The sequence below is a fragment of the Manis javanica genome, chromosome 18 (assembly GCF_040802235.1).
Source record: "Manis javanica isolate MJ-LG chromosome 18, MJ_LKY, whole genome shotgun sequence".
NCBI classification, from domain to species: domain Eukaryota; kingdom Metazoa; phylum Chordata; class Mammalia; order Pholidota; family Manidae; genus Manis; species Manis javanica.
Genome location: NC_133173.1, coordinates 2,701,640 through 2,724,942, shown reverse-complemented (window position 1 = coordinate 2,724,942; position 23,303 = coordinate 2,701,640). Strand labels below are relative to the sequence as shown.

Here is a 23,303-nt window from a genome sequence, read left to right as displayed (position 1 = left end):
GGGGCTAAGGGCCGCTTCAGGGGGCGCGGGGGACTAGGGGTGTCGCTTCAGGAGGCTCTGGGGGTCAGGGGGCTCTGAGGGGGGCGCGGGGGTTAGGGGCCCTAAAGAGGACGCAGGGGTTTGGGGGCGCTGCAGGAGGCTCTGGGGGTCGGTGGGGCTCTGAGGGGGGCGCGGGGGTTAGGGGGGTCGCTTCAGGAGGCGCGGGGAGCTAAGGGCCGCTTCAGGGGGCACGGGGGACTAGGGGTGTCGCTTCAGGAGGCTCTGGGGGTCAGGGGGCTCTGAGGGGGGCGCGGGGGTTAGGGGTCGCTGCAGGGGGCGCGGGGGACTAGGGGGGTCGCTTCAGGAGGCGCGGGGATTAGGGGTCGCTGCAGGGGGAGTGGGGGGCTAGGGGCCGCTTCAGGGGGTGCGGGGGGTTTAGAGGGCGCTGCAGGGCGCGGGGGTGTAGGGGGCGCCGAGGTTTAGGGGCGCGGGGGGTAGGGGGCGCTGCAGGGGAGCGGGCTGTTGGGGGCGCTGCAGAGGGCGCGGGGCACCCCCGGAGGGCACGGCCGGAAGCCGGGGTGGGGCCCCCGCGCGGGATGCGGTGAAGGGCAGACGGCGCGGCGGCGGCTATGAGTGCCTCTGCGGCCACCGGGGTGTTCGTGCTGTCCCTGTCCGCCATCCCGGTCACCTACGTCTTCAACCTGCTGGCGGCCCAGCACGAGTGAGTGCCCGGGGGTCGGCGCCGTGCGGCTGGAGCCCAAACTTCCCGGCTGGGGCTGGAGCCGCACCTGCGGGGCTGCCCGTCGGACCGGGCCGGGGAGGGGAGGGCGCTCGGCTGGGCCTCCCTCAGGCTGGCATCCTTGACACTGGGCGCAATTCTGGGGCCAAGTGCCAGGCGCCAGCCCCGGGCCGGGTATCCGGGGTTACAGAGGTCAATAAGGCAATGCCCCTGCCCTTGAGGGGGGCTCAGGGGCAGGGGTGGGGTCGGTCCAGATACCCACAGCCGTGGTGTGGCCATGTTCTCTGGGGTTGGGCCTTGGTCGTCTCGCATTTCACAGGAACGTCTCCATGTATGGCACACACATACTTATCATTGCTTATTAATTTTAGAAACCGTTGTGAATGACTAACAGAAATAGCCCTGAACCAGCAGGCAAAGACCTGGGTTCTAGGTGCCGCCGTGGTACTAACGGTGTGGTCTGGCCTCAGTTTTCCTGTCTGTCAAATGGTCTGCTATTTGCATCCCATTGTCAGGATCCAGAGACCCGTCTGGGAAGGGGCGTGGCGCTGGACCCAGCGCAGGTGAGGCAGGCAGGTAGTGCCAAGGAAGTGGGTGGGGTTCAGAGCCCTGCCTCTCACTTCCCTGGGAGGGTCCCTGGCTAAGCAGTCCAGCACCGGCAGAGACAGGCCTGCTGGGGCAGTGGGGTGGTGCCTGTCCCCTCGCCTGCTACCACTCCTTGCTGCCCCGAGGGAGGAGGAAGGAACCCGTTGGGTTTCCAACTGCGGTTGGTGCTAAGGAAATTGCATCAGCCTGTACCCTGCAAACCCCTCCAGACTGCAGAGGGGCGTGTGCTCACAGGGTGGTGACTTCCTCCCCTCCGTGCTGGGGCCGCCACTTGCTGACAGCCTTATTCAGGGGGCACCCGTCCCTCCTGCATGCTCCCCAGGCCCAGGGCCGTGTGTGCCCTTGGTCTGACCCAGTCCTGGGGCACTGCTCCTGGATGAAGCAACTCTGGGGAGGGAATGTCACATGTTTGTGAAGACAGTGCATGGGGACCCTGCACTTCTAAAATGGCATTACGGGCAGTTCAACAAACAATTATGAAGCATGGTCTCTGTGCTTGGCACTGTGCCAAGTGCTGGGGACCAGCCATGAATGAGCCAGAAAAGGATGGAGGGAAGGGAGGTGTGCTGAGAACAAAGACAAATAAAATAGATGACATGAGAGAGTGAAATAGGAAGGGGACTGCTGGTCCGGGAAGGCTTCTTGGAGGAGGTGATACAAGCTGTAGGACGTGGCCACTGGAAGATCTGGGGACAGAGCCTTCCAGGTGGAGGAACAGGGAACCCACGCAGGGAGAGGGAAAGGGCTGGCGTGGGGCTCCTTTGGAGGGGGTGCAAAGCAGCTCACTGGGGGGCTGTGTGGTGTGGAGACGACCCCGGGATGACTCTGAGGTTTTGGCCTCAGCCACAGGGAGGATGGTGACGGCACTAGAGTACATACTGAATTATGTATTGCTGTGCATTACTGAGCACATGGCTAAGCCCTGCAGAGTTTCCAATAATTGGTTCCAACCATTCTTCCCATCCTCCTGCAGGCTAAAAGCCCAGTGGTCTTTGACTCCTCCCTCTTTTTCCCTACTCCCTCCCATTGTCCTCCTCCCCGTGAGTCCAGGGCTGCGCTAGCACCTGTCCCTCCTGCCAGTCCCCCTGCACCGTTCCTCTCTGACCCGGACCCCGGCCAGCGCCCCCCAGGAGCCCCCGGCCCAGCCCCCCATGCTTGTGCTTCGGCACCACCCCCATCCGGCCCCTCTGCTGTCGCTCACGCAGTTCCCATTGGCTGGGACGCCGTCTTCCCTTGTCGCTGACTGTTAAAGCCTGGAGTGAAATGCCGCAGTTTCCTCTTCCAGACCCTCGCTCAAGTAGACGAACCTCGCCGCCTCGGAGCCCCCTTGTATCGCGCTTGTCCCGTGAGAATTACGGTCCAGTGGTCAGAACTCACCTCCCCAGGCCGGAGCTCACCTTGGTATTGTTCTGCCCAGCACGGGCCTTGCGCACAGCTGGGGTTCAGGGAGGCTGGAATTAGTTGGGATTAGCTGAATTAGTTGAAGCTTCCTCCCACCAGACCTTTTATGGAAGCCTGAAAAATATAAAGAGTGAATTAGGTTGAGGAGTCAGGTAGGGTTACACACACATGCACACACGCGCACACGCACACACAGCTCACACCCATACCCGTCTCCAGATTGCCCTTCTTCCCCTTGCGTTAGTCGTAGCCCTTATGCATCCCCCCACCCAAGTCCCTGCTGGGTCTCTCCCTGTTCTGAGCAGATCCTGTACTTGACTGTCAGCAGGAGACAGATGATCTGCCGTCCCAGATTCCCTTCATTCTGTGCTCTCCCCCTGGAGGTGGACAGTGTGAGAGGACATGGTGGCCCGACCACACTGCGCTCTCGGGCTCCGGAGGGGCCCCACTGGGTGACGGAGCCTCCGTCCTTGATTGGAGCGGGGGTAGGGGTTGTCCCCTGGCCACCACCTGCCTCAGGCTGAGTACAGCGCCTGTCAGCTTACACAGCACACCTGATGTCCTTGCTCTTGTCGGCCTCTGTCAGCCGAGCACCATGTCCCTGACCCAGTGAGCTCCCTGCACGAGCCTCTCCTCTGGCCCCTCCCTCCCGGAGGATTCCGCAGCACCGTGATGTGCACCACGGGCAACTTGCTCTTTCAGTCTCTCACCTGGACACCAACACGTCCTCCTCGCCTTTTTTTTTTTTTTTTATTAAGGTATCATTGATATACACTCTTATGAAGGTTTCACAAGAAAACCAATGTGGTTACTACATTCACCCTTTTTACCGAGTCCCCCCCATACCCCATTGTAGTCACTGTCCATCAGTGTAGTAAGATGCCACAGAGTCCCTGTCTGTCTATGAGCTACACTGTCTTCCCCGTGACCCACACACACCATGTGCACCAATCATGGTACCCCACAATCCCCTTCTCCCTCCCTCCCCACCCACCCTCCCCGACCCCTCCCCTTTGGTAATTACTAGTCCCTTCTTGGGTTCTGTGATTCTGCTGCTGTTTTGTTCCTTCAGTTTTTTTCTTTGTTCTTATACTCCACAGATGAGGGAAATCATTTGTACTTGTCTTTCTCCACCTGGCTTATTTCATTAAGCATAATACCCTCCAGCTCCATCCATGTTGTTGCAAATGGGAGGATTTGTTTCTTTCTTATGGCTGCATAGTATTCCATTGTGTATATGTACCACATCTTCTTTATCCATTCATCTACTGATGGACACTTAGGTTGCTTCCATATCTTGGCTATTGTAAATAGTACTGCAATTAACATAGGGGTGCATATACATGTCTTTTTGAATCTAAGAACTTGTTTTCTTTTGATAAATTCCTAGGAGTGGGATTCCCAGGTCAAATGGTATTTCTATTTCGAGTTTTTTGAGGAACCTCCATACTGCTTTCCACAATGGTTGAACTAGCTTACATTCCCACCAGCAGCGTAGGAGGGTTCCCTACTGGTGTGAGGTGGTATGTCATTGTGGTTTTACTTTGCATTTCCCTGTTAATTAGCGATGTGGAGCATCTTTTCATGTATCTGTTGGTTGTCTGAATTTCTTCTTTGGAGAAGTGTCTGTTCATATCCTCTGTCCCGTGAGAATTACGGTCCAGTGGTCAGAACTCACCTCCCCAGGCCAGAGCTCACCTTGGTATTGTTCTGCCCAGCACGGGCCTTGCGCACAGCTGGGGTTCAGGGAGGCTGGAATTATTAGCTGAATTAGTTGAAGCTTCCTCCCACCAGACCTTTTTTTAATAGGGTTATTTGCTTTTTGGGTGCTGAGGCCTGTGAGTTCTTTATATACTTTGGATGTTAATCCCTTATCAGATATGTCATTTATAAATATATTCTGCCATACTTTAGGAACATCATCCTTGTTCTTATAGTAACTGTGTCCTCCGTCCACCATCCATCTATCCATCCACCATCCACCAGTCAACCATCCATCTATCCATGCACCATACACTATTCACATCCATCTGTCCATCCACCCACCACGTATCCATCCACTTCTCCTTCCTTGCTTCCTTTACGCCTCCTTCTCTCCCTCACCCCTCCATCCAGTCTTGTACACTTCGGCAGAGGTCCCGAGGTAGACGTCCTGCATCACACTCAGCCAGGCATCGTGAACAAAGTTGCATATTCCCACGACCCACTTCCAAAGAATTTTGATTCTGTAGGTCTAGGGTGGCATTTGGAACTCCTGGTGCTGCGGTCGCCTAGAGCCCTCTCCCCAGTTCAGTGTGTGGCCTGGGGTCAGGTGCTGAGAACACAGCTTTCCTGCACCTGTGGCCAGCCTCGGTGGGGCCCATCTACCCGCAAGTTGGAGGGATCCCTTCCAGACTGACCTGACACTGGGGGCAGATTTCCGGCTGGTGCCTAGCACCCATTCCAACCTCAGGTATATGGAGTGAACTTTAAGCACGAGCGTGTCCCTCAGCTGTTGGCAGGTGAGGGTGGGCTGTGGAACCAATGACTGAGAGGGGTGTTTTCCAGAAGTGCCAGGGCACAGGACAAAGGCAAATAACACTGAAGTCCTCGTGATGGGCTGTGGGCGTGTGGAGGGCTTGGGCTGAGGAGAGGCACTGTGGCAGCTCTCCAGGGCTTTGGGAGGCCCGGAGAAGCAGCCACTGGGGTGGGCCAGGGGTACTTTGTCCTGAACCAGAATCCCTGTCAGTGCTGGAGGTATGAAAATCTGCAGGACCGGTGGTGACCCTGTGTGAGCACGCCCAGAGCCCACTGAGCTGGGTCCTTCCACACGGCAGGGACCACTCGTTCGTCCACAGGGCGTTGCTCATAGGGGTGCGTGATAGACTTTTTTCCTCATTATGCTTTTCAGGTAATCAATAAACAGATGATGAAATGATACGACCTTCCAAAGGTCACACAGTTAGTGCAGAGGAGGCATGGAATGCAGGTTCACTCCACGCTGCCTCGTGCCCTAGGCTGTCCCGCTGAGGAGGGCCCTTGGCCCTGGCCTCCTGGGTGCCATGCCCCTTCCGGGAGAAAGTCTGCCGGCTGTGCCCAACCTGGCCTCGCCTCGGTGTCCGGGCTGTGGGGACGGATGCTGGCCCGCTGGCCCAGGTGAGGTCGGGGCTGGCTTCATTCTGGCCTCAGGTTCAGGGGGCTCTCCTTTGGACTGGCCTTGTCCTTTGGCCCCTCTGATCATGCGCACGGCCCATGGCCCTTCCTCCTTGTCCTCCTGTAGGGTGTGTGGCTGTGACCCCAGCAAGTCCCTGGAGCTCCGTCTGAGAGTTTCTGGCTGGCCCTGAGGGAGGGGCAGGTCTGAGGGTTAGGCCTGTTGGCCACGGGGAACAGGACTTGGAGGTGTGGGCAGGTGGAGGCGGTGGGACAGCGGCTGTGTCAGGGGCGGGGTCCGGGATGGGGGAGAGAGCACCCAGGCACATTGTCTACGCGGTGGGCAGGAGGAGAAGAGGGTGTGGACCTGGTGGCTCCAGCCCCTGAAAGTCGCAGGGGTGGCCCAGGGCGCCCACCATGCTGCAGATAAACTTCATTCACTCCAAGGTGCCCGGGCTGTAGGCAGCGGCAGAGCTGGGACCAAGTGAATTCAAGAGCCAGGAAATTCCAGGCAACAACATGTTTCTTTTGATAAGTGACCACCTCCCTGTTCTGGTCGTTGCAGTTCCTGGACAGTCGTAGGGGCTGCTGCCCTCATCCTGCTCCTGGTGGCCCTGGCGGCTCGTGTCCTCGTCAAGAGAAGACCACCCCGGGACCCACTGTTCTATGGTACGTGTTCTGGGGGAGAGACCGTTTGTGTCCATTCAATAGCACAGCACTTGGGCACCTGCCACTCGGCCTGTGCGCTTAGGGAGCACGGAGACCTCTGGGGGGGACACCGGGAAGAGCCCTCATCTCCATGCTGGGCCCTGGAGAATGTCACGCCAGGTGGGCCCGATGCCCTCCGCCTCCCCACCCCTGCCCCCGGCATGCTCTTCCCTCTGACCTTGACTCTGGTACCAGCTCCTTCCTGGGCTTCCGCCTTCGCCTGCTGCTTGCAGCCCCTCCACCTGGCGTGGAGCTTAACTGTGCGGAGAGTCAGCCTGCATGTTTACATCGTGGGGAAAATAATAGAATTTAGCACAGAGGGTTGGTACAAACATTAAATGGTATTTGTGAAGTAGTTAAACTAGTGCCTGGCCAATACCTATGCGCATTAAGTAAATAAAACCGCCACGGTGGAGCACCTACTGAGCGCCTGGTGTGGCTCTGGGCACGGAGCCCCGTCACACGCACCCTCCGCCGCCAGATGCAGATGCTGGCCCAGAGACGCTGGGAAGCACGGTCAGGTCACAGAGCCAGAGGAAGGCACTGACCCCATGGCCGTGCCCTTCCCTGTGGGGTGCTGCCTCGAGCAAGGCCTCACTCATCTTCCAGCGCGTCTCCTGCCAGGAGCTTGGCTGTGCACTGCGTTTCTTTAGTTTCTGCAACAATAACATGGCATATCGGACACTCCCAGATCTTGGGGAACTCTGGCGACCAACGTTTCTTTTCTTTCCACCCCCAGCTTTATTGAGCTGTAATGACATATAATGTGTAAGTCTATGACACAGGCCATGGTGATTTGGTACACAGATGGATTCTGAAACCATCATTGCAGTTGGGTGATTCTCCTTGAAGTCCTTCACCTCACAGAGTTACCGTCTGTGTGTGTGGTGGAAAAATATAAGATCTGTTCTCTTAGCACCTTTCAAGTACCCAGCGCGGCACTGCTAAGTGTATCACCACGCTGCACATTAGCTCCCAACACTGAGTCCTCTTGCAATGGAGTCTGTGCCCTGGGATAACATCTCCCCATCTCCCCACCCGCCCAGCCCCCGGCGACCCCCGTCCCACTCTGCTTTTCAGAGTTCAGCTTTGTAGGTGAGATCAGGCAGTACTTGCCTTTCTCCGTCTGACCTATTTCTGTGTAGTGGCTTGAGGTCCACCCTTGTGGTCGCAAAAGGCTGACCGCTTTCTTCAGTGTGGCTGGACTGCACGCACAGTGTATGTGTGCCACACCTCCTTATCCTTCCCTCTGGTTGTTTCCACATCTTGGCTCCAGTCATTTACTTCCCTTGCTCTCAGGTCTGCAGGCTGGCTAGGGCTGCTCCGCTTTGGGCTGTGGGCCAGGCTCAGGGCTGCTCACTGTGTCCTTGTTCCGGGACCAGCGATCCCATAGGACGTGCCCTTCCCGGGAGATACAGGCGCACAAGAGGGGCTAGCAGGCAAAGAGCGATGCCACATAAGGCCTTGACTTGGAGCCGGCGGCTGTCACTTCCCCATGTATGCTACTGGTCAAAGCAGGCCATGTGGCCGAGTGCGTCCCTGATGGCTCTGGGAGTATTCTCTGCCATGGTGGACCGTGGCAAAAGTGGGGAGAGAAAGAATTATGAGTAACTCGTTTCTCCTAATTTGCATATAGAAATTCTAGAGTTTCAAGAAATGATGAGACTAGCCCCAGGGCTGACAGCCAGTCAGTAGCAGGGCAGGCCTGAGTACAAGGCCCGGGCCCTTTGTCCTGCCCCACACCACCTGCCTTTGATCTGGCCCCTGCGTCCTTCGTCCTTCGCAGGCTGCTCTCCTGCTGCGGGCCTCCCCCACCTCCCTGCTCCGTGGAGTCCATGCCTAGCTGCACTCACCTCTCTGGGCTCCCCAGACTTGAGCCCCCTTGCTCCTGCACCCCAGCCCTGTCCTGAGTCACGGCCTCAGGGCGAGGGGTCTGACCTCGAGGCTGACACTGCTGTCCGCCTCAGTTATTGTTGGTGGAACATCTGACTGATCATGTGCTGAACGCTCCTGTCCTGGGAGACACGATGGCTGACCACTGCCGGGAGATCTGGACCCGAGGCCTGCACGAGGCACAGGCGGCAGGTCCACAGATCCCCTGCTCCTGGGAGACACTGTGCTGCTGGCTGCAGGCTCCGGGCAAGGCGGCTGCCTTCTCTGTGAATCCACCTACCCACTATTTCTTTTCTTACAGCTTTTCTTATGTCTACCAGCTGATTTTTTACTGTCCGTGCACATCACTTAGTTTCAGACACCAGTTTGTTATAGCTTGAAAATGTAGCTTTACTGACAAACTAGCATGCATTAAATTTGATCACTTGCTGCTTAAAAAGTATTATTCTTACCTGTTTGTTGCTAAGCGGGTTTAAGCCCACTTAGGAGATTCTCACAACCCTAGTAAAACTCTCTAAGGTGCTAGGGCTTTCCTTCTTTGATATTCAATTGTCCCATCTCACATCTACTTTTAAAAATCATTGCTTTTCCACTTAAAGCCATTGTCACTTGCACATCAACCATCTGTCTTTAGGATTCTCAGTGTGGAGCTGGGCACACGTGTTGGACACACTGTGAGCTGGCCTGCCTGGTGATCACCGGGATGAATTCACTCCTCTGAGCCATTATCTGAAACATGGTCACCTTGTGCTCCCTCGGCCACCAGTTACTGGTTCTGTTCCACAGTCCAGGTGGGATGCAGGTGTGGCCCTAGGCAGCCACTTGTGGGAGAGTGGAGAAAGGGCAGCAGTGGCCTGGCAGAATTCTCTGGACAGTTAGTGGGTGACAGTGGGTGAGCTTGTCACTTGTAGCCCTGGGGTGTCCCTCGGTGAGAGCACTTGGCAGTGATGCATGATTCATGTCAGGTAGGGATTTGCCATGTGGACAGGGGGTACATTCTGTTAGTCCATGCTGACGACATGCACGGTCTCCTCTGGAAAACATTAAAAACATGCCACTGTTCGGGCAAATGCCAAGCCGTTACTCAGTCTCCGAGCTACTGCTTTTTCTACTTGCTTCTTTCGCTCTAGTGTATGCGGTTTTTGGATTTACCAGCGTGGTGAACCTCATCATAGGACTGGAACAGGACGGAATCATTGACGGGTTCATGACACACTACCTGAGAGAGGTATGGGATCGCTTAGTGACTCTGAGCCTTAAACCAAAGGGCCAGCAGTGCAAGCCACGCTGTTCAGAGATGAAATCCTTTCGTTTAGTGGAAGCAGGTAGACACGTGGTATTTCATTTATGGCCATAGACAAGGGCTGGTTACTCACATGGACAGTGAGGCAGAAACTCAGGGTCAGTTCATAGGAGGCTCACTCTTACACTCCTTCACTGTGTTCAATTTGAATGAAGCAGTGTGAATGAAGTTAGCATTTGCGTCTGTTATTATTAAAATGTCACTATGTCTCAAGGTCCAGTCTTACATGTGTGCAGTACCAAAAATGGAGGCACTTAAGGAAGACATTTGATTGTAAGGACACCCTCCACCGCCATCCCCCGTCACACCTGAGAGCTAGTCCTATTTTCTCATTTTATGGTGTGGTGAATCCAGCCCGAGAGACTAAGTCATTTACTCAGAGTCACACAGGAAATCAGGAGCAGAGCTGAAGCGTAGTCTTCATCTGTTTCAGAGTTTGGGGCTACCCCCCTATGTTAGGGTCGAGGTTAAGTCAGGGAACAGGTGGGCTGGAAGGGAAGGGTCGGTGCCATGAGCTGGGACAGCAGTCAGGAGGCTTCTGCAGGGCCAGCAAGGGCACAAGGATGGCCTGGAGGAGGCGGAGAATTGAGTGGCTGGAACGAACAGGACGTGGGGATGAGCTGGGGTGACGTGGAGATCGGGGTCTAAGATGATGCCCCGTGTCCTGCTTGGGGGAGAATGCTGACGTTATTAAGCCAGACAGGGAGGAGAAGAGAGATGCACTTCCAGATGCTTGTTGAAGTAGGCTCTGGGGTCATAAGACTTGCTTCCCCGTCCCAGGAGCTAATGTGGCAGGAAGGTGGCATTGTCCTCCGTGCAGTGACGGGCCCGCACAAGGCACCCCGTCCACAGCGAGGGGCTGACTGGGTGTTCTTGAGTTGGGGACACTACTCTAGCTTTTAAAGTGGCGATGGCTGTGGATGATAAACAGTTTCCAGGTAGCTAGGGAGGAGGGGATATTCCAAGGACCAGGGTGAGCTGGGCAAGAGCTTCGGGCTGTGGAATGGGGTGTCTCCCTGCCACCAGCCTGGGGCGCGGGTTTGCAGGGGTGACGCTGACTTCATCTAGGAACATGTGCAGCTTGAGGTGGTTGAGGGACCTCCTGGCAGACGTCCCAGCTGGTAGGGCCTTGCAGAGTTTGAGCTCTGAGGGTGGTTCCTGGGGCCATCTGAGCGGAGTTGGCCCCTGAAGGTCCGGGAGGAGAGGAGATTGCCCAGGACGAGGAAGAGATGAGGCAGCGGAGGCCCGAAGAGAAGCCTTTACGTGGACTGGGAGAGGCGGAAGGAAAACCCGAGGGCAGGGGCCAGAGTCCAGAGGAGGGAGGGTCTAGGGCGGAGGTGGCTCCAGAGAGGGCTGGAGAGGGGGGCAAGCAGGGAGGCAGGAAGGGTATGAGAAGGGGTGGTATGTAGCCACGGGGCTGCTGCAGAGGCGGGGGACCTGGTCCTCCAGGCACAAGTTTCAGGAGGGCTTTGAGCAGAAGAGCCACGTGTTGGGAGCCAGGCCTCATGACTGCACTTGGCAGGAGAGGAGAGAGGCGGCGCGGGGGGCTGTGTGGGGCTGGTCCTGGGGGCCTGGGTGTGGTTTATTTCAGCGGACAAACACAAGTTGGTTCTGCTGTTCTGCACTGAAATGTTTGAGCCCTATTTAAAATGCACCTTTTAATTTTTCCTTAGGGCGAACCGTATCTGAACACTGCCCACGGGCACATGATCTGCTACTGGGATGGCTCTGCTCATTACCTGATGTACCTGGTGATGGTGGCAGCCATTGCATGGGAGTAAGTCAGCCCGCCCCGCGCGTGCCTCTGCCACGTTACTGCCATAAGCATGTATGTAAGGAGGCCACGTGTAGGGGCAAATATACAAGCAGGGATGTGAGGTCGTGAACACAGGCTGCAGGGAAACTTAGACGTGGCTCTGTGCCCTCTGCTTCACCACCTTGTTCGTGTCCCTTCGGATCATCCCCGGCCGGGACGGCAGCTCGGGCACCCCCCTTGCTCCCTGATTATGTCCTTTTATAAGAAGTCTCACTTCCAGAATTAAAGCTCGTCACATCCTAATTCAAAACTTCAAGCTTATTTCAGGTCAAAGCTCTCTTTCCCCAGCACAGGTGCAGGGGCTTAGGGGTGCGTGGTCTGTCCTTTCGCCCCTTCTTAACTCCAGCGGGCTCCTCTGGGGGCCTGCGTGTACGCGCACGAGGCTTGAGGAGGCCCGGGTCTTATGTGATGATTGGCTTTCTGGGGATCGGCCCCCTCTACTGGAGTGTGCAGGTCTGTCTGGTGGGGCCCATGTGTGGTTCTTTAAGATGGCTGTCAGGGGAGCCTCTGCTCTGCACCAGGCCCTGAGGCAATCGGAGCTCTCTCCAGCCCAATGTGCTTGGCCTCCCTGCCCACGGCACACACCGCAGCTGCCTTCCGCTGGCGTCCCTGTAACCCAGAAGGCACACCCTTTGGGGCGGGACCCTTTCAGGATGTCTCAAGCCCAGCTACCTTCCCAGGCTTCCCCTTGGCTCCAGGTTGGAGGTGATGCATTCTTGCCCTTACAAGGCTGAAATTCAGCTTGAACAGCTGCCTGTCCCCCTTACCCCCACCTCCTCTGCTGCCAAAACACGAACTCAAGGACAGCTCCAGCTCATTGCTGGCCCTTTACAGGTACGAGCCTCTCGCTTCACCAACATCCCCAAGTCCTAGGGAACACATCAGGTACTTCTGAGGATGGCTGGGCTCTGCTTGGAGGCTGCCGGGACATGCTCAGTCAGCACCCAGCTGGGGAAGTAGCTGTCTGTGCTGACATTCCCACCAGCCTCCTGAGTGTGCAGCAATTGGCCTGGGGGGTGGGGCAGGACAGGAAGCCCATGGTATTCTTCACTTCCGGTCCCTTCAGAGACCCTCCTTCTAACATCTCACAGCCCCTTTTGGAGGGGGGTCATCAGCTGCAAAAGCTTTTTGCCAACATGGCCTATTAAGAAGATTGATGGGGGTGTATAGCAGATCCTTCAGAACATGGGGTGCATGTCACTCATATTCATCTTTGGGGCTTTGGCCAGAATTCAGTGACTCCAGGGAGAGTTCATTTAACATCCCATTACTCATACTTACAATGATTTACAATGTGGATCTGATTTCCTTCCTTTCTTGAACCACCTTTTCCCTTCATGCTGCGAGTCTCACACATAATGGTGAAATGCAGGACCCCTTGGCCAAGGACGGCCATGCTGCAGTTTAAGAGACGATCAGGGTAGAAGTGTAATTCCTAGTCAGGAGGACACCCAGAGGGGTCTGTAGTGCATCGCACGGAAAGGGATTTTGATCACTAGGGTTCTTTGTGGTTGATTTCACACTCTGGACTCAGTAAGTTTTGATCCATGTACTTTACTAGTTAGAATAAAGGTAATACTGTGGGTCATCTTTTGCTAATAGCATTCTTACACAAGTGCACTAAGCAAAGATTTTTTTCATTACAGGGAAAGTTACAGAACCATTGGCCTGTATTGGTTTGGCTCTATTATTATGAGCATTGTTGTTTTTGTGCCAGGAAACATTGTAGGTAAGGCACTATCTTAAAATCCACTTTCTTTTTTCTGGAACAATGGGGATTATTTTTAAATAGAGAAGCTATTTTGGTTGCAATAGAACCAAGAAATTCCAAGCTTTCCAAAAGACTGTTCTGCGGAATTGTTCTTCTCCTCCTTAATCTCACATTTTAAGAAATGCTTTTGAGCAATTTTCAGAAACATACATTGAACATTAGACAGTCTAATATCAGTGATTCCTGACTTAGATTTAGAAGGGATAAATATTATGTTTGTGGCTATGTTTAGTGGGCAAATACTTCTTAACTCTTTGTATTATATATAATTCTTGACACACTGTGGGACACTGATAGATGTACTTACAGATTAAGACTCTTGAAAGCTAATGTAAAAGCTCACTTATGCATGCAAGAAATTAGTATATTAAATATACTAAAATACTGTAGATAGGACATGTCTATGAACACATAATAGTTTAAAATTGACCTTTTTTTGGTCTCATTAATAATATTGTCTGGTCCACAGCAAAATTTTAGATGACTTGAGATGGGGAGGTGTCCTACATGTCACCGCATTTGCGTAAGTTTTTGGCAGACTTTGACTTTGTCTCTCTCTCTCTAACAGGGAAGTACGGAACGCGCATTTGTCCTGCCTTTTTCCTAAGCGTACCTTACACTTGTCTTCCGGTCTGGGCTGGTTTCAGAATCTATAATCAGTCTTCAGAAAGTTACAATTATCCCTCAAAGGTGATTTTATTAAGTTAAATTTAACCTGTTTGCAAACTCCAAGGGCTCACTCACTCACTGGCTCCTGAACGGGACCGTGAATCCGGGGAGCTCAGGGGGATCTGTCGGTGTAACTGTGCTGAGTCTGTAGCATCGGTCCCCTTAGTCCCCGGGGCCACAGCGGTGTGTCTGTCTGGATACGTCTGCTCCGATGGGTGAGGCCTGCTTTTCGGAACCTCCTGTGCCGCCGGGCACACTGGCTCCTCCCATCAGACTCTGCATGGATGTGCTGAGTGGGCGGTGGTCGGGCCTTTAGTGGCCTGCAGTGTGAGCACCAGCACGCGTCCTTCAGAGATACCTGTGCATTCACTGCTCCGAGGGGAGGCTGGAGAGATACTGCTCTTCAAGGTAGCACACACAGCCGTAGAATCTGGTTACCAAGCGATCCAGGCACATGGAGACTGGCTGCAGATGTCTTCTGAGACACCTCCCTCCCATTCACAGCCAAGGTGGTCAAGGTGAAACAGTACTGGCTGGGGAGGTACTCCGTTAAGGTCTTCATTTCTAAGCTACTGTGACACATTTCTCAAGTTTCTCTTCCTTTTATAGGCATTAGATCCTTTCAGCAAAACTGATATATGAAGATGTGAATTACTGGAGATAACCAGAACATGATTTTTCATTTTACAAAGATTTACAGTAGAATTCACTAAAGTACATTTTAATTCACAAACGCTTCATTGTAAACATTTACACACGACTGTGTAAACTCAGGTTGGCATACTGACAGTTTTACTCCCTTATATCCTTTTGAGGAAGGAAGTGGTAGTTAAAAAAAAAAAGAAGCTGACAGTCACCATAACCCTGGTCCGGCTCCGCTCCTTTAACACCCCTGGTCAGTGTGTTAGCAGATTGAGGTAACATTAAAAAATATGCATTAAAAAAATAATCAGAGGGCTTATGTCATTAGACACATAGAACAGTTCATTATTATTATTTTTAAATGTTAAAACACAGTGATGGCCATAGAGAAATGGACATTGTCACACAGTGCTGGTAACAATCAGAATTGCTTTGCAAAGCAATTTGGCAATGTTATCAATCAAATAAATTTAACCCTTTAACCTAGAAACTCCATCGCTCGGGTCATATTCTAATAAAATCATCAGAAAGATGCTGTCAAAGATTTATGTCCAGAGCGCTCACATCACACTAAACGTAACAGTGAAAATGCCTTAATGTCCAGCAGTGGGAAAATAGCTAAAATATGGCGTTTCCACATGATACTAAGTTTCAGAAGTTTTTTAATAATGTGGAAAAGTGTTTATAATATTGGTAGAGGTTGAGTGTTGAAAGAATAAATACAAAATTATTTATACATTAAGTCCTAATTTTGTGAAAAATAAATGTAAACTAGAGAGCCCTTCAAAAAATACAGCAGCTGTCAATAGTAGTGTGATGGGTCTATGCTTTACACTTTTAAATGAGTGTATCTTACATTTATTATCACAAAAATGGTATTTCAAGAAAAAAGCACAGACTCACAGAGCGAGAAGGGCCCTTCAAGATCACCTGGCCCGACCTCCTTACTCAGAGGTGGCAACTGGAACAGCCACAAGGGGGAGGGATTTTCTGTAAGCTCCATGGTGAGTAGGTTATGATCCGAACCTTGAATCTTCAAAATTCATCACCATCATCACGGCACTTGTGTCTCAGTTGGTCTCCGATTCTTCCTTGGTACTTTGGGCCTGCTCACTGGTTATAAAGTCTCTTCTAGGTCGTTCAAGAAGTCCAGGCGAAGGACCTGCTGAGAAGGCCCTGTGATTTAACACTGGTCCTGTGTCTTCTCCTGGCAACTGGATTTTGCCTGTTTAGAGGCTTGGTAAGTATGAGAGATCAAAATAGCATTGAAAAATAAGTATTAAAAAAAATCAGACTTGCCAGTACACTGACAAAATATTCCTCCCATTGGAGCCCGGAGGCCAGGACCTGCTCCTACCAGTCTCCTACCCAGGTCGGCCCCAGACCTCCCCTTCCGAGGGGGCAGTCCATTCTGGGCTGCTTCATGTCACCCCTCTCAGGTCCTTGGATCAATTCTTCCTTCTCCTATTTTAGGGCAGCTGAAAAATTAGGCATCCATCTCATTTTTTTGGTTCCTTGAAGTTTCTGATTCAAATTTAAATTGGTAAGAATGATAGCTCAAGGCTCCAATAAAACTGGCACAGAGCAGCCATGTGTTCTCAGGAGTAGGTGGACAGCATGGGGGAAGGTGCCAGAGAAAGGAGTTAGAATCCTGGCCATTTACTAGTTGTGTGGCCTTGGAAAAATTAAGTTCTTTGACCCTCAGTTTCTTCCTCTGTAACAGTACCTCCCCCTTCATAGTATCATTCTGAAGATTAAATAAGATAATAAACATCAAACACTTGTAGAAGGCCTTATCCCTTATACTCAGTAAGAGATCATGTTACTACTGTACTGATAAATGATCCTTCACAATGCCCTAGTTTCATGATTAATTCTTAGCAGAAACCAGATTGAGCAGCCAGAATGACATGGTCACTTACACGCAGCCTCAGGATGACTGCTAACTGTTCTAGGCCTGCTGGCATTGCCCAGCGGGTGGGGAGCAGCGGGGCAAGCCTAAGCCGATGGAGCTGATTCATTGTCTTGGGGTCCTTGAAATACACCCTGTGGCTGGGTTCAGAGAGGCTCTTAGGAGTTGTCTCTATCTGTGGATTGTCAGGGCCTTCCTGGAGGAGAGTCAGTAATTGGAGTAAAGGAGAAAGCAGGGCCACAAGCTCTGCTCAGACCGGAGTAGTCGGGCTGTTCTGTTTAGCCTGCTGTGACTCCCAAAGTTAAAAGAACAAAAACAAGGCCCAGCTGTGTTCCTGCAGAGCCACAGCCACCCCTCTGTGTGCATGAGAAAGGCGTGTGCATGGAGGCAGCGGGGAGGACCTTTGCTGATGGGTTTTTGGGTTGGGGCCCATTTTTAGCAGCTCTGCCACTGGCCTGTGTTCATGTACGTTTTCTAGCTGGGACACTGGTGGCCAAGGACATAAGGAATGATGCCTGAGGAGGTGACTCAGTGGGGACCCCTAATGTGCGAGAGACATTTTGTCTGTTCTGGGGCCTAGAGTCTGCCGTGGCAAAATCTGCTCTGTTTTTCAAAGTGGACACAGGAGGTGCTTCAGAGAAGAGGACCCTGCTTGCAAATCGTTATTGCCTTACTGCTCTGAAGGCCAAATACTCTGTGAGGCGAGGAAGATGCTATTTTTGAATCTTGCAAAGCATAGAAAAATGAGTTAGGTATAGAAATGTACTTCTTCCTGCAGGGAATAGCTGGCTAGTTATTTCCAGGAAGCGGGAAGCTGGTCATCTAAGCAAGCTGTGTTGGCTCATGACCTCTAGATACTTAAACCGAACACTTGAAAAGTGCCCAAGGAGAGGGCATTAGTTTCCATTTCCTGCTCACCTGCTCTCTCTCCTCAGAGTAAACCTGCAGAGTATTTTTCTTTCCCTTTTACTGATGAGCTTTTACAATTCAGTCTTTGCTAAACAGCAAAGCAGCTTGTGACTAAACCTGGCATGTTTAACCTGATCAGCAAAGGTAAGAACCACATGTGATCGTATCTTTATAATGGATTCATTTTTGTTCTTAGATTGCTCTGGATTGCCCAGCTGAGCTCTGCCGATTTTATACACAATTTCAAGAGCCCTACTTAAAGGATCCTGCTGCTTATCCTAAAATCCAGGTCAAGTAGTTATGAAGTCTAAATAGTAATTTCCTGAAATTAATTTTCTCTCTTTAAGATATGGGAAAATGTGGTCCCATGCCAGAAATAGGAATTCATATTTTCAAGTATGCAAACGTAAATTTGTTGTGCTTTTCATCAGGCCAGTTTAACTGAAAATTTGCTATTATTTCTCTGTTCAATACAGATGCTGGCGTATCTGTTCTATTCTGTCCCTTACTATGTGGTTGCACTTTATGGCTTGGCGGTTCCTGGGTGCTCCTGGATGCCTGACCTAACACTGATGCATGCTGGAGGTGTAGCTCAGGTACTGAGAACCTGCTCCACTGCAGAGTCCTGGGGGCTTGGCTGCCATTGTTGAATATGTGAGAAGCGTCTCTGCTTGGAGTTTTAGGGTAGGAAGGGGCTATTAGACACACTGTCCCCTTTTGCTTTCGTTTATAAGAAGACATTTCTGTATATGCACTTATTTAATTCTCATAATATCTGGTAGGTGTGCCATCCAGTTATACAGAGGAGGAAACTGAGGCCCAGTGAGGTTAAAAGATTGGTCCAAAGTTGCATACCCAGCAGGTACCTGGTTTACAGAGCTGCGTCCCAGTCTCGGAAAACATGGCTAGTAAGAATTGAAAGCTGCTATCTTTAACATGTCTATCAAAATTTAAGGTTTCAGAACTGCAGCATACTATGCCTTACAGAGCCATGGAAACTGGTGCTTAAACAGTGCTGCTTGCGAGAGGCAGGGCCTGTCGTTCCATTCCTCCCCTGCTGCTGCTGCCTCGAGTCCCTGCCCAGAGTAGGTGTTCGGTGACTGCTCACTCCACTGGACTGGAAATGAAGCTATCTATGCAATTACGTTATCACACAAAGTACATTTTTACCAGATAACTAGCAAAACAAAACTGATGAACAAGGAAGAAAATTATTTTTGTTTACTTACTATAAATAAAGAAAAAAATTCATCTTTTAAAATCATTATCTTCATTTTGCTCTTTTCAAGCAGGCATAAAAATGCGGTTCATCCAGCAACTCTAGCCAGTTAATTATACTTAGGGCGCAGTACGTGTGATGGCAGACAGACGCGCTGGATTTACGGGGCTGCAGACTGTTATACGGGGCTGCAGACTGTTACATTTACGGGTTGATACACCGGGCTGAGTCCTTCTGATCCGGGGTACTCCTTAGTCACAGAAACAGAGTGCTAACATAAAGGAGTTGATGCAACCTTCAGAAGCAAGGGTTCTTGTCCTGCCCTTGGGGGACTTGAGGGAGGAGGACTAATATTTACCCTCTTGGCAGCCCTCTGAAGACCTCATTTCTCAGGCCTTGGTTTTGGATATTTATTTCCACATCTTTCAACAGCAAGTATAAGCTGATGACTTCCAGTTTCTTGTCATTAGCCCAGACTGTTCCTGGACTCTTACAGTGAATTCTGGTTTTTTCACTTGCATGTCTCACCAGCATCTCAGATATAACGTCTAAAATAAAGTCTCAATCCTCCCCCCAGCTCACCTCCCATTCCCCCACCTCTGTGAAAAGCCCATCCTTGCAACCAGCAGCTCAAGTAAAAATCTCAGAAAACTCACAACACTCCATATTCCCTCAGCTGCCACCCAGCCCATGGTGGAGTCGGGCGAGTTGTCTCCTGCCTCGCAGCTCCTCCACTCGTTGCAGCTCACCAGCCACTGCCCCGGTCTGAGCTGCCCGCGCCTCACTTGCTGTTTTACTCACCTGTGGAAAGGCAGGCTCTGCTCTGCGGGAGTAGCAAATACTCAGTGGCCCCACGCGACTGAGCTGTCTCTTGCTTTTGCAAAGCTCGCATGGTTCCAAGAGCCAGGCCTGGCACCAGCCCCACCGCAAGGGAGGCCGACCCATGTGGCCCTTCCGTGTGCCTCCGAATGGTGCAGCGAACGTATGGCCATTATCTCTACAGGTTTTTTAAAAGCTGAGGCTCAGGGCAGCTTGTTACTTCTTCCTAAGGTCACAAAGTGACTAAGTGGCAGAAAAGGGGCAGGAAACTGTCTGACCTCAAGGCCCATATTCTCCAGTTATCCATCTCCACAGGCAGAAACTCCGTGGAGAGCCCTACAGCCCAAAGTGAGACCCCGTACGTGGCACAGAGGAGCTGGGGAGCCCTCGTGGGGTGGGGGGCAGTGACGTCTGCACCGGGATCTGTGGTCAGCTGAGTGGGCTGAGGCTGAGGACGCATGTTAACCGTTGGAATGTGCAGCAGGTCAGAGGGCAGGGGGCACCTTAGCTTTTGAGTTCTGGGCCTGGTTCCCTGCCTTACTCTCCTGAGCCAAGATGGAGAGGCCTCCCATTCACCACCCTTACTGGTCCTTTTTTTGAGTAGATCGCTTGGAGTTCAACAGCTACTCATTACCTGTAGGCTGTACCTGCACGGCTGGGCTTCCTCTGCATGCCATGTGCCTTGGTCTGCCCTGTCCAGGCCCCAGGGCAGAACACTGAGTGTGATCAGCTAGCTAGGACGCCGGGCCAGCTGCCGCACCCAGGAAGTCTCAGGAGACAACTGGAGAGCTAGGCAGGAAATCCTGGTGGGCACACAGCAGTCAGGAGGCTCGGTAGGTCACAGCCTGGGGGCAAGTGGGTGCTTGAACCTGTAGAAGCAAAACTAAGCCTGGCTTGTACCTGCCGGTGAAGCCAAGTCTCCAGCCAGGCAGTTGTGGACAGGGCGATGTGGACAGCAGAGCGATCGGCAGCCGCCGTGGCAGCTTCGGCCAGACCCTGGGCCGTGCGGGAATCCTAGAGCTCGTCCATCACTGCCCGACTTGACAAGGAAGCGTAGGCTGCAGCCCGGATCCTGTAAATGCCAGATGGAGGTTTCTCCCAACCCAGCAGGACGGCGTCATCTGAGCGTGTGTGTCTGACACCCCATGGCTTTTGGCTGGGCTTTACTATCTACCTGTTCGGTGTGTTCAGCCTACGGAGAAGTCACAGGTCATACTGTGACAAAGTGATGCATGCGACGAGAACACTGAGTGCCAGTTACGCGCTCGGTCTTCTACTGCAAGAATACCTGCTTTTGAAGAGAATTCTCGTCCTGGGAGGGCATCTGACGTGCGCCACAGAAAGCACTCCGGCCCTGCCTGGTGCCCCGAACTAGTGGAATCTGCCACTCCGAGTTCAGAAGCCTTGTGCCTTCATGACCCCACTAACTTTATCAAAACCTGCGCTTAGTGGAAGACCCAGTGAATATACTTCCTAAGAAAATCTTTGAAAAACTCACAGATCAGTAGACGTCGATGGAAAATGCTAAATAGTTAGTCCCTGGTCTCAGACCACATGGGAGTCCGCGAAACCTGCTGCCATCAGAAATCAGATCAATCAGAAAGTGTGAACAAATCAAACCAAACGAGCACACTTTTTACACGACAGTTCCACTGGGGACTTACTCATACTCGTTTATCTCACCTCAAATAGTTATCACAGGATTAAAGTTGCAAGTCTAGTTTGAAAAGTGTCACAGGCTGCTTAGATCCACTTACTGGCATTTTCTATCAATTGAAGAATTCTTCTCTGCTAAAATATCACTGAACATTAAGAGAAAAGCCCAGAGCCAATACAGACAATGTGATTAAGAGCAAGGGCTCCGGAGGCAGCAGACTGGCCCCCATCCCGGCCTTGGCTTGGCTGCTCTGCCCAGGCCCATTTCCTCTGCAGAGCAAGGTGGTCACAGCGACTTTCTCAGAGCTGCTGGAAGGGTTAAGCGAGGAGCACATGAAGGCTGAGAACTGTGCCTGGAGTATAAGCCGTGGACCTCTGCGTGGCTCTCACTATTACGCTGTCTCACTAGGGAAAATGAGTGACAGGCCCAGCTCCTGCTCAAGGTTCCTAGGATGGCCACGGGAGCAGCTCCTCAGGGCAGCCTCTCAGATGCCTTTGCTCTCAGGCTCTCTGGAGCCCCGAGATGAAGTGCTCGGACAGCTGCCCAGGGAGGTGTTTGAGGGCAGAGCCCTCGCAGCACCTCAAGGATCACAAGGCAAAGGTGCACCAGACAACCCACAAGTGTTGGTCCTTGGTGACACTCCATGCTAATGTAATTTCTATCTCTAGAGCATAACAGAACTGTACCAGAGGTCTCCAGAATGTATCAGTAATATGCAAAAACGTAGCCTATAGAATATCAATCACTGATACAAATCCAACTCACGCTGTGTATGAAAGCTTGTCCTTTTCCTGTCAAGGTCAAGTCAAGTGCAAAGTAACACTTTCTTCTGTTATCCACTTAGCAGAATAAACTGATTTCATATGGAAGGAAGTGTAAGGTAACCCATTTTAAGACAAAATACTTATTCATTCTTGTTTCTTATGTGCCTTTAGATTGCAGTATCTTTAAACTCTGTTTTGATACTGATGAACTAATAATTCCCCACTCAGTATATTTAGATTCCCAATCTTTTATTCATGTATATCTTGAGTTTCAGTAATATATGAAAATGCAGACTCCAGGGTTGCATTTTAATGACACAAGGACCCTGAAGAAATTCTCTCATGGAAGGCTTTCTAATAGTTTTCCCCTGTGCTTATGGAAAGTATCAAAAGACCACCGCACATTCTAAATGTATGTCCCGAACAAGGATGTATGTAGACGGGAAGCCCTTGCCTTTCCATTTTGTAAACTCAGGTTATGCTGCCAAGCTGTACTTCTGAATTATCATTTGACTTGATAAGGTTGCCTGCATGCACATTTGCCATTTTGTAAAGAGCTTCTATAACTATGCCCCTACCTGAGTTGGTAACAACCTCAACAGAACCACCCTAGTATTTTTAAAGTTGCAGAAAAAACAAATGTATGAATAAACAGATAGACAAAAACACACACTGAAGGGCTTTGAGCTCTTGCTGCCAGGAGGAGGTGAAGGGAATGAATGAAGCCAAGGTCCTTTAAATATTTAATGCTAAAAATATTTTAACTTTCTAAACTGTACTTCCTTTATTTTTATTGGAATGCATTTTGTGGGCTACAACTGAGTCTGTATATGGGATCTCCAGAATGCAAACCAGAACAAAATGGAGATTTCACTCAGATTCTCCTGTTAAATTGAGTTACAAATGTTCGGTATGGGGCACAAGACAGGTCGAAGAAGCGCTGGCAGGATAAAGCGACACTAAAGGAGGAGAGCTTTATTTAACAGTTAAATTAAGACTGGCCTTAGATTCAATGAAATACTTATGTCTACGGATTGTCTGAAAGTACTGGTTTCGAGGGCACAGAACCATGATCTGAATGAATCATTCAAAACTGACTGTGCCTCCAACTGAACACAAAATGCATGCTTACCCTCTTTTCTTTTTTTAATTCAACAGGCTCAGTTTTCTCACATCGGTGCTTCTCTTCATGCTAGAACTGCTTATGTCTACAGAGTCCCTGAAGAAGCCAAAGTCCTTTTTTTAGCATTAAACATAGCATATGGAGTTCTTCCTCAGCTCCTGGCCTATCGCTGTATCTACAAACCAGAGTTCTTCATAAAAACAAAGGCAGATGAAAAAGTTGAATAAAAACATGATTCCATGTT

The 23,303-nt window shown here is 51.4% G+C and overlaps 1 protein-coding gene and 2 long non-coding RNA genes across 13 annotated transcripts in view; 1 reads left to right on the top strand and 2 right to left on the bottom strand.

Moving 5' to 3' along the window:
- LOC108388171 (uncharacterized) overlaps positions 1-4,875 on the bottom strand; it is a 24,788-nt gene extending 19,913 nt beyond the window's left edge. Inside the window, exons 1-2 of one of the 4 annotated variants that reach the window (XR_012127200.1) lie at positions 2,935-4,875; positions 2,702-2,839 (exon numbers count right to left, since the gene is read on the bottom strand). This is a non-coding gene — a long non-coding RNA (uncharacterized lncRNA). Of the gene's footprint in view, positions 1-2,701 lie in introns of all 4 variants that reach the window. The other 3 variants (XR_012127199.1, XR_012127197.1, XR_012127198.1) reach the window with 3 other exon arrangements.
- Positions 462-23,303, top strand: TM6SF1 (transmembrane 6 superfamily member 1). 8 transcript variants are annotated; one of them, XM_073227202.1, is made up of 12 exons: positions 5,051-5,177; positions 5,722-5,860; positions 6,420-6,523; positions 9,586-9,683; positions 11,432-11,535; positions 13,221-13,303; positions 13,914-14,035; positions 15,792-15,896; positions 17,674-17,766; positions 17,954-18,073; positions 18,260-18,385; positions 18,465-18,738. In XM_073227202.1, the coding sequence occupies exons 2-12, from the start codon at positions 5,841-5,843 to the stop codon at positions 18,564-18,566; spliced, it is 1,077 nt and encodes a 358-aa protein (XP_073083303.1). In that variant the 5' UTR covers positions 5,051-5,177; positions 5,722-5,840; the 3' UTR covers positions 18,567-18,738. The 8 variants fall into 8 exon arrangements, with proteins under 8 accessions (XP_073083300.1, XP_073083301.1, XP_073083303.1 ...); XM_073227199.1 differs by lacking the exons at positions 5,051-5,177; positions 5,722-5,860 and adding an exon at positions 462-700; XM_073227197.1 differs by lacking the exon at positions 5,051-5,177 and having other exon boundaries at positions 5,558-5,860; positions 18,260-18,339; positions 18,433-18,738.
- LOC118968723 (uncharacterized) lies at positions 14,023-15,796 on the bottom strand. The gene is made up of 2 exons (XR_005056512.2): positions 15,560-15,796; positions 14,023-14,668 (listed from the first exon to the last, which is right to left on the bottom strand). It is a non-coding gene; the product is annotated as an uncharacterized lncRNA (long non-coding RNA).

Bases quoted from the DNA above. Each gene is read 5' to 3' on its own strand.
- TM6SF1 (XM_073227196.1), top strand. From the start codon at position 5,688: ATGCAGGTTCACTCCACGCTGCCTCGTGCCCTAGGCTGTCCCGCTGAG. The intron at 11,536-13,220 runs GTAAGTCAGCCC...TTTTCATTACAG, and splicing joins GTGGCAGCCATTGCATGGGA to GGAAAGTTACAGAACCATTG. The intron at 18,386-18,464 runs GTAAGAATTGAA...TATGCCTTACAG, and splicing joins AGTCTCGGAAAACATGGCTA to AGCCATGGAAACTGGTGCTT.